The sequence below is a fragment of the Emiliania huxleyi genome (assembly GCF_000372725.1).
Source record: "Emiliania huxleyi CCMP1516 unplaced genomic scaffold EMIHUscaffold_367, whole genome shotgun sequence".
In the NCBI taxonomy this organism is placed as follows: Eukaryota; Haptophyta; order Isochrysidales; family Noelaerhabdaceae; genus Emiliania; species Emiliania huxleyi.
The window spans coordinates 67,810-76,439 of record NW_005199219.1 but is presented as its reverse complement, the minus strand read 5'-3'; the positions used below and the strand labels follow the sequence as shown (position 1 = coordinate 76,439).

Sequence of the window (8,630 nt, the reverse complement as noted above, 5' to 3'; positions counted from 1 at the left end):
CCGTTCGGCGCCTCTCGGGCGGCGACGCCGGCGGCGTTGCCGCCGGCAGTCGGCGCTGCAGAGTCCTCCTCCGGCGTGCTGGCCTCTGGCCTGCCGCTCTTCGGCAGCTTTGGCCCCGCTCGCGTCCGCGCTGTCCTCGGGTCATCTTGGTGGCACGGTGGGCGCGGTGCTTGCCGAGCTGCAATCTGAGATCCGGTCCTTGATCCTCCTGGGGTCGACGCACTCCTGCGAGAGATGGGGAGAGATGGGGATATATCGGGGAGATATGGGCGGAGATGGGGGGAGATGGGGAGAGATGGGGAGAGATGGGGAGAGATGGGGAGATATGGGGGAGATATGGGGGGACATGGGGAGATGCCGAAGAGGACCCCCTCCTGCGAGATATGGGGAGATATGGGGGAGATATGGGGAGATATGGGGAGATATGGGGAGATATGGGGAGATATGGGGAGATATGGGTAGAGTGACGCCCTCCTCCTCGTCCCCGTCGTCGTAGGCGATGTCCGCCCTCCCGTCGGCGTGCAGCCTTGTCACCGTCCCCTGTGGGAGGTGCAGCCGAGGTGCAGCCGAGGTGCGGCCGAGGTGCGGCCGAGGTGCGGCCGAGGTACAGCCGAGGTGCGGCCGAGGTGCGGCCGAGGTGCGGCCGAGGTACAGCCGAGGTGCGGCCGAGGTGCGGCCGAGGTGCGGCCGAGGTGCGGCCGAGGTGCGGCCGAGGTACAGCCGAGATCTAGCCGAGATCTAGCCGAGATGTAGCCGAGATGTGGCCGAACTCCGATGGGGCCGTCACCGGGTAGAACTTAGTGCCGACGGCGCCAAGCGCGGTCGCGCCGAAGCGGGCGCGCACCTTGGCCCCAACGTGGAGCTGCGGCGCCTTCGGCGGCACGGACCTGTCCGAGCCCCCCCCCTCCGACGCCCCCTCCGCCCCGCCGTGCCCTCGCCCTCGCCCTCGCCCTCGCCCTCGCCCTCGCCCCCCCCGTCCGTCGGCCGGTTTGCGCGCCTCTGCCGCCTTTGCGCGCCGTGCCGGCGGGAGGCCGTCGCTAGCACCGGAGGCGAGCTGTCCGCGCGCCGCCGCCGCCCAGGCGCGCAGCTTGAGCTCGACGCCTAAAAAGAGAAAACCCCGCTTTGGGCCACAAAAAAAGAAAAAATGCCTGGCGTCGCGCAGCTATAGCTCGACGCCTGCGACCGCCCTGTGGCCGATCGTCCCCTTGAGCCAAGCCGAGAGCTGGCCGGGCGAGACGCCCGCGTGCCGCGCCACCGCCGCCTGCGCATACCTGGCGAGCCACTTGTCGCGGTACTCCGCCAGCAAAGCCTGGTCGCGCTCGTCGGTGCGCGAGGCCTACGTGCTGAATACACCAACCTCAGGGCACGAATACGGTATTGTGCAGTGTGTTCAGAGCACCGCGCGAATACAGCGGAGAAGGAGACAGGTGAATACAGAGGAATACGTGTCCCTCCCGGGCGCTGGTTGGGAGACATGAATACGGATTCCGCTTCTAGGCGTGTGGCCGAGGCGGAGGAGCGGGCGGCCGACGCCGCGCGGCGCGCCTTGGTCTCCTCCCACTCGGTGAGGATGACCTGGTCGATGATGTGGCGCTCTGGCTCCCACGTGTTCCACCTGCTGCCCCACCCGCGCCACTTGATGCGGTACTCGAGGCCGCCGCCTATGGGACATGTCTCGGACGTGTCATGGACGTGTGCTGGACATGTCTCCTCTGCGGTGCTCGAGGCCGCCGCCCTCGACGCGCTCCTCGACGATCTTGTCGACCTGGTAGACTGGGGCGCCACCCTCCTCCTCCTCCTCCTCGCCTTCCTCCTCCTCCTCCTCCTCCTCCTCCTTCGCCTTCTCCTCCTCCTCCTTCTCCTCCTCCTTCTCCTCCGCCTTCTCCTCCGCCTTCGCCTTCTCCTCCTTCTCCTCCTCGCTGTCCTCCTCGCACTCCCCCTCGCCCTTCTTCTCGCCCTCGTCCTCCTCCTCGTCGTCCTCCGCTTCGCCGTCTCCCGCTGCCGCCTCGACGATCGCAGCCTCCTCCTCGGCTGCGGCGCACTCGGCCGCTGGCGGCGAGGGCCCGCTCCCTGCCGCCTCCGGCGCAGCCGCCTCCGCCGCCGCAGCTGCCTGTCGGTCGAGCTCCTCGGCTGCAGCATCGATGGCCATCGGCGACTCCTCGCGACTCTCGCCAGCCTCCGCCGGCGGCACACAGCCGTCGTCGCACGACATGGGCCGCGTCGGCGGTTCATCGGCGCCCGGTGCAGCAGCGCTCATTGCGTCAGCCTCGATGAGCATCGGTTCCACCGCACCGGGCTCTGCCGGCGGCGAGCGAATTGCGGCTCCGCGCTGCTCTGGTGAAGTGTGTTCGCGCTAGGAATTCTGCAGTTCGCGCCCCCGGCAAAAAAGGAATTATATTTATACTTTATACTTAAGCACTTGAGCACTGGATCGGGTCGATTCCGCATGGTACGGGACCCCTCGATCGTCTCGCCCTCCCTCACTGGTGTGTTCATCGGGGGGGGTCATAACAAACACGGTACAGGATCGAGGTGCACGCTGCCGAAGCAGTGTCGCCCCCCTCTCCCCGACGGCGATGGCGGTGTGACCGATCGAGCTACAAGAGGAGCTTGGTCAGCAGGATCCGGGACAGGTCTGACGCACTACCTCACTGGGCCTGAGATCATCGAGACAGCGCCCGTCACCGTCTCGGATTTGTGTGGAGTCGAACCACTCCGGGATGAGCAAGCTCATCGGACATCGCTTTGAATAGCGCTCTTTCTCACCTGTTACGGCGACTCGCAGACGTACTACACACGCAAAGCACGCTCCCCACGCTACTCGGTACCATGCTATCCTCGGGCCCGGTCATACTCCCTCGCTCGACGCGGTTTCGCGCGCCTGCGCTTATATTTATACCAAACCGACGGCGACGACGGCCTCCTCGGAGGTGGCCTCCTCGGTGGCGACCTCCTCCTTCACGACGACGTCGTTCTTGATGCCGAGCGCCTGGGTGAGGGAGAATGCGCACGTGTTCGGAGAGACCGGAGGGACGATGACGATCCTGGCGTGCACCTCGGCTATGATGAGGCGCGAAGGCGGCGACGACCACGCCAGAATGAAGGAGGCGAAGGCCTCGGACTCTCTCGCCATGGCCACAAGCCCCGCCAAAACCCGCTTGATCTGCTTGCGGCGGTTTTTCTTCCTCCACGACTTCGACTCGTCGTCCTCCACCTCAATGTGCCGCTTGTCGGGCGGGTTGGAAACGGTCTTGGCCGGTGCCGGCTTCTCGATCTCCTTGGCAGCCTCCTCGGCGACGGCCTCCTCGGCGACGGGCGCCTCCTCGGCGACGGGCGCCGCGGCGGCGGACACCGCGGACTTGATGGCCGCCTCCTCGGTGGCGAACTCCTCGGCGACGACGGCCTCCTCGGAGGCAGCCTCCTGAGTGGCGGCCTCCTCCTTCACAACGACGTCGTTGTTGACGCCGCACGCCTGCGCGAGGGAGAAACGTAAATGTTTGGAGACGGGGACACCGCAGGGACAATGCCGATCCTGGCGTAAAAGTGCGCACCTCAGCTCCGAGCGAAGGCGGCAGCGTCAGGCTCGGGCGGCGGCGCTGATACCACTCCTCATACTCCGCACGGGAAGCGAAGTAGCCACCGACCTTGACGGAAGCCGTTGGCCCGAGCTCGGTCTGAACCTGGGCCCCCTCCGCGAAACAAAAGCTGATTGGCACCTTTGCGAGGCTCCGATGGAACACGTGGGGGTTGTCGAACCAGACGCCCTTTGTTGATCTCACAACCAAGAAAGCCGACTCGCCCTCGCCCTCATCGAAGTCGACCATGTAGCGCCTCTCGACGCGCGTCCTGCAGAGCAGAGAGAATGGGGGCCGCCCGTGAGAGGGGTGTGCATGTGCATGCTGAATGGGAAGAGAGAGGGAGCCGGAGAGAGGAGAGCCGCGCCTACGGGCAGCACGTCGCGGCGTGAGCGTCGAGACGAAGCCGCCGACACGCTCTCTCGCGTCCTCGGCGCTCGGACTGGAGCCGGGCGGCTATTGGCGAGCAAGCGAGCGGGTCGCTCTCTTGCCAGAAGAGAGGGAGGGCGGTCGCGCGGGACAAGGGTGGGGAATGGGCAGCAGCGGACGCGTCTCGCGGCTTCCTCGATGGCAGCGGCTGTACGTGCGAGAGGGAGTGGGCAGGCGGTGAGGCCGAGGGGGGTACAGACGCTCGCGCCGCGAGCGAGGGCGCATCGCATGGTAGGGGTGGTGAGGGGGCGGCGGGTTCCGTGAGCAATAGACGTCGCGGGGGTCTAGGCGTGCAGCTCGCGGCGGCATAGTCGGGCGCAATGCGGCGCGGCAAGCGCGAGCGGACGAGGAAAGTGCGGGCTTGCCTTACGACTCGCTCTCCGCGCAGACGTGCAGAACATCTTCGAGTCACCGTTCACAGTTGTGCGGTGAATGGCGCCTCCTTGTGTGGATGTGTGTGTGTGTGTGTGTGTGTGTGTGTGTGTGTGTGTGTGTGAGCGCGAGAATAGCTCCGCCGTTCATGGAGGCAACCGATGCGAGTCGACTGGTGTGTGTCGTCGTGGTTTCGTATCAAGAATACTCACTCACACACACTGTGACTGTGGATGTCAGGGAAAGGCCGCCGGGGGAACATCACATCCGGGTTTCTTTTTTTTCTTTTTTGGGGCTCAAGGGCGCCTAAAACCACACCCCCCCGCCCTCATCCGAGCCCGCGTCGTAGTAGAGCCCCTCCCCCTGGCCGTGCTCCCTCGCCTCTGCCTTCTTCCGCCGCGGCAGGCCGCCGCGGTCAACACCGCGCCCTGACCGACAAACGCGCACAGCGATCCGGCATCTGGCCCACCGCCTGCCTCGCCCCGCGCGGTGGCCAGACCCTCTCTTCCACCCTTTGTGCAATCGCGCTTGTTATCTAGATACGCCTGATCGCACATCGATTCATTATCTTACGTCCGTCCCGCCGCCCGCCGCGCGGCCAGACTCCACATCACCTCAATGTAAACGAACATTGAGAGAGAGATTTTTAGCAATACCAAACAACTCTAACATTGATGGGAAGGCGAAACACAGTCCGACCAGGCTTGATGTCTGTTCTGCATATGTGCAGTTGGGAGTTGCCCGAGCTGCTGTGTGCTGACTGGGTTCGGGAAGGGGGTCGGCGAGATCCTCTGGGACGCGGCGAACGTGCTGCAGAACAAGCTGACGCGGGCCCAGTACCTCGATGAGGTGACTTGGACCACCAAGAGCTGGCTGGGGCTGCAGAAGCAGCGCATCTCAGTCGTTCTTCACACGGCCATCGCAGAGCAGATTGTGAATGAGCTTGCCAACGGCGAGGGCGGTCGAGTGCACGGAGCTAAGTGCCTCGCCGTCCTCGCCGGAGTCGCTTAGGCGGCTCCAGTAAAGAAAGAAAGAAAACAGACAATCCAAGGGAGGGATGGGAGGGCACGCCACCACCACACAGGGATTTTAAGGAGAGGGGTGTGATGCGCTAGCCGTCGCCCACCCTAGGGAGTCTGCCTCTTCCTATCTCTCTTCGCAGTCTCTCGCCGCTTCTCGCTGCAACCTTCATGCCACCTCGCGGCCGTCCCACTCTCGTCGTTCTCTCCCTTGTCACTTCCTCCTCTGTCGCGTCATTCTCTTCTGCCTCGTCCTGCGGCGCCGCCGCCGGTCGGTCCGTGAGTGAGTATTCTTGATACGAAACCACGACGACACACACCAGTCGACTCGCATCGGTTGCCTCCATGAACGGCGGAGCTATTCTCGCGCCCACACCACACCTGGCTCCAACGTGGACACGCCCATAGCTGGGGACACTACTAGGTCACGCATGGCATCACAGAAGTTTTATCTCTGGGCCCCGAAAGGCATCTCTAGCAGTGTCGTTACACATGCTCCCTCCCCTCCTGGGCGCATGCGCCTCACGTCTCGCCAGAGCATAAGCCCTTGGCGTGTGGCGAGACGAGTTTTTCGCCATGCAGCGAGCAGCAAGCCGCCCGCGCGCCGCAAACGGCCGGAGGCATCGCCACGGCACTGGCTGCGCCGCGCTCCCGCACCCGTCGACGAAGCTCCCCCCGCGGAAGACCGCGCGTAGCGACGCCTTCACGATCGAGATGAGCGCGCTCGAGGCTCGCCCACCTACTGCCCCTGAGAGTTGGTTATGAGTGGGATCAGCTCCCCCCCTTGGGATCGACGCTTCCACGACCTCACACCCAACACCACAGGTGGGATCAGAGAGAGACTCCGCACCGGACACCGCCCGGGCACAGACTCCCTACCCATCGGATCGCACAGGGCCCCCTCGGAGCAGCCCACACACAATCACGCATCGGCAGAATTAGTGCCTGAGTCAGGCAGACAGCACAGACAAGGAGAGGAGAGGAGAGAGAGAGAGAGAGAGGAGAGGGGAGAGGGTGAGGGTGTGTGTACACGTGTGGAGCAGGGAGGGTGTCTGTGGTGGGTTGTAGTCATACTACGTGGTTAAAACCACGCGCCCCTCAGGAGCTAAGCTAGAGTGTTGGGTGTCAAAACACCGGGTCGGCGCCAGGCTTAGACAGCCTGTCGCACGACGGGTTGTATGACTGCGAGGCAGTCCGAGCACGAACTAGTCGTCGATCCGCTGACAATCCCCGCCGCTTCACCGTCGGAGCGGCGGCGGGTGAGAGTTAGTCAAAGGTCCACCAGCACAGCCTCCAGCTACCAGCCTCCGCCTCCACCGTCGAGCCGCGATCGCTGCCGCCCGCGACGCCGCCCGCCGCGTCAGATCGCCGCGACGCGCGCACCGAGTCGGGTCGGAGAGCCGCACCGCACCAGCAGCAGCATCTGCACCACCACCAGCAGCAGCAGCACCACCACCACCACCAAACAGAGAAGCGCACCTGCCCGACGCCGCCCGCCTCGTCAGATGCTTGCGACGCGCGCGTCGAGCCCAGTCACAGAGCCGCGCCGCGCCAGCAGCAGCATATGCACAGCAGCAGCACCAGCACCACCACCAGCAGCAACAGAGACAGGCAGTGCAGGCGCACAAGCGCTCGCAGAGCGGCGCGCAGCGCCGCGCACGCCACGCTGCGGACCGTCGGACGAGCGCAGCGCATGTCGGCGGCGAGCCGCGTCGCCAGCCGTCTCGCGAGAGAGCGGCGCCGCCGCGTGCGCGCAGCAGCCGCCGCGGCAGAGGCGAGCCGCGGCGACGTCCGCACTAACGGATAACGGCCATTGGCGGTTTTCACACACACACACACACACACACGGTCGGTCCCTGGCGTACTACAATTCTTTTCGGCCCACAACTCTGCGGCGTTTTGCTCACTCAAAGCCCCGATGGCAGCGCACCTGCTCGAGATCGACGCGTCCGAGGCTTGCCGATCCGGCCCTCGCCTCTGCTGCCGCAGCAGAGCGCCGCACACGCGCCTGGTCTCTGCCCTCCTGAAACGAGAGCCATACGCACGGCTGTGGCTCTGCGCTCGCGTCTGAGAGGTAGCGCGCGCCCTTCCTGAGCAGGCGCAGCTGAATCCGCAGACGCTCTCCTTCCAGGACTTCGGCTCGAGCGGCGGCGCAGGCGCGTCGTCGGCGAGCCCGAGCGCGACCGCGGGCGGGATGGGCGGCGCCATCGGCAGCGGCATGCTCAAGCCGCAGTCGCTGGAGCAGATGCAGGACGTGGAGGGGCAGCCGGGCTCGAGCGGCTTCTGGACGCTGAGGTACTACCAGCCGCTCTTCGACATTGACACCATCCAGGTGTGCCTCACGTCCCCGCCGCTTGCCGCACCACGCACTGCTCGCTCTTTTCCCTTCCCCCCCCTGTACCTGGACAGCCAGGGTTCCAACTTTTTCCGGGGCCTGGTATGGTACCCTCGGCCAACCCACCTCGAGACCATACGCCCCCGCCTCTTGGAAGGCCTGCTTGGGGTATGTTAGGGCTAGCCTTGGGCGGTCAGGGCCATACCCCCCCCCCCCCTTGGGCCGCCGAGAGTACCATACCATACCCCGGAAAAAGTTGGAACCCACCGTGAGCCTTCGCGCGGCAGCGCCGTGTCGCGGCGCTGCAGCCGCCGCCTCCCCAGCAGCCGTGAGCGCTACAGCAGGCCCCTTCCCCGCCCGCCGACCCCTTCCTCGCCCAAGAGGAAGAGCGATGCAGCCCGCACCGAGAAGGCTCCTGGAAGGCTCCCCAAAAGGGGTGGGGGGGATGTGGGGAGAAAAGGGAGATTACCGTGCGCGAGCGATCCGCCTGCACCCGCCCCCTCCGCCCCTCCCCTCCCCGCCTTCTCAACCCCCCTCCACCCTCTCCACCCCCCTCCACCCGCATCCACCCCCCTCCGCCCCCATCCGCCTCCCTCTCCACCCCCCTCTCCACCCCCTCTCCACCCCCCCTCCACCCCCCCTCCGCCCCCCCTCCGCCCCCCCTCCACCCCCCCTCCGACCACCCTCCACCCCCCCTCCACCCCCCCTCCACCCCCTCTCCACCCAGGTGCTCAACCGGATCAAGGGCTCGCTGCTGCCGCGACCGCGCGGCGTCTTCTTTGACCTCATCTCCGCGAATCCCGACCTGTGGGGCCCGTTTTGGATCGCGACGACCCTCATCTTTGCCATGGTGCGCGGCACTTTCCGAGACACCTCTGAGACACCTCCGAGACACCTCCG

General features: G+C 65.8%; 2 protein-coding genes across 2 annotated transcripts in view; one reads left to right on the top strand and one right to left on the bottom strand.

Moving 5' to 3' along the window:
- Positions 1–2,747: 2,747 nt before the first annotated feature.
- Positions 2,748–4,387, bottom strand: EMIHUDRAFT_424813 (hypothetical protein). Its single transcript, XM_005772069.1, has 5 exons — positions 4,370–4,387; positions 4,139–4,152; positions 3,552–3,846; positions 3,056–3,472; positions 2,748–2,989 (listed from the first exon to the last, which is right to left on the bottom strand). Exons 3-5 carry the CDS (start codon positions 3,822–3,824, stop codon positions 2,894–2,896), a joined length of 786 nt encoding a protein of 261 aa, XP_005772126.1. The 5' UTR covers positions 3,825–3,846; positions 4,139–4,152; positions 4,370–4,387; the 3' UTR covers positions 2,748–2,893.
- A 2,926-nt stretch (positions 4,388–7,313) lies between these two features.
- EMIHUDRAFT_242747 (hypothetical protein) overlaps positions 7,314–8,630 on the top strand; it is a gene marked incomplete at both ends in the record, with an annotated part of 4,933 nt that continues 3,616 nt past the window's right edge. The window contains 4 exons of the mRNA XM_005772068.1: positions 7,314–7,406; positions 7,494–7,727; positions 7,809–7,832; positions 8,458–8,580. Coding sequence (XP_005772125.1) covers positions 7,314–7,406; positions 7,494–7,727; positions 7,809–7,832; positions 8,458–8,580 — 474 coding nt within the window. The remainder of the gene's footprint in view (positions 7,407–7,493; positions 7,728–7,808; positions 7,833–8,457; positions 8,581–8,630) is intronic.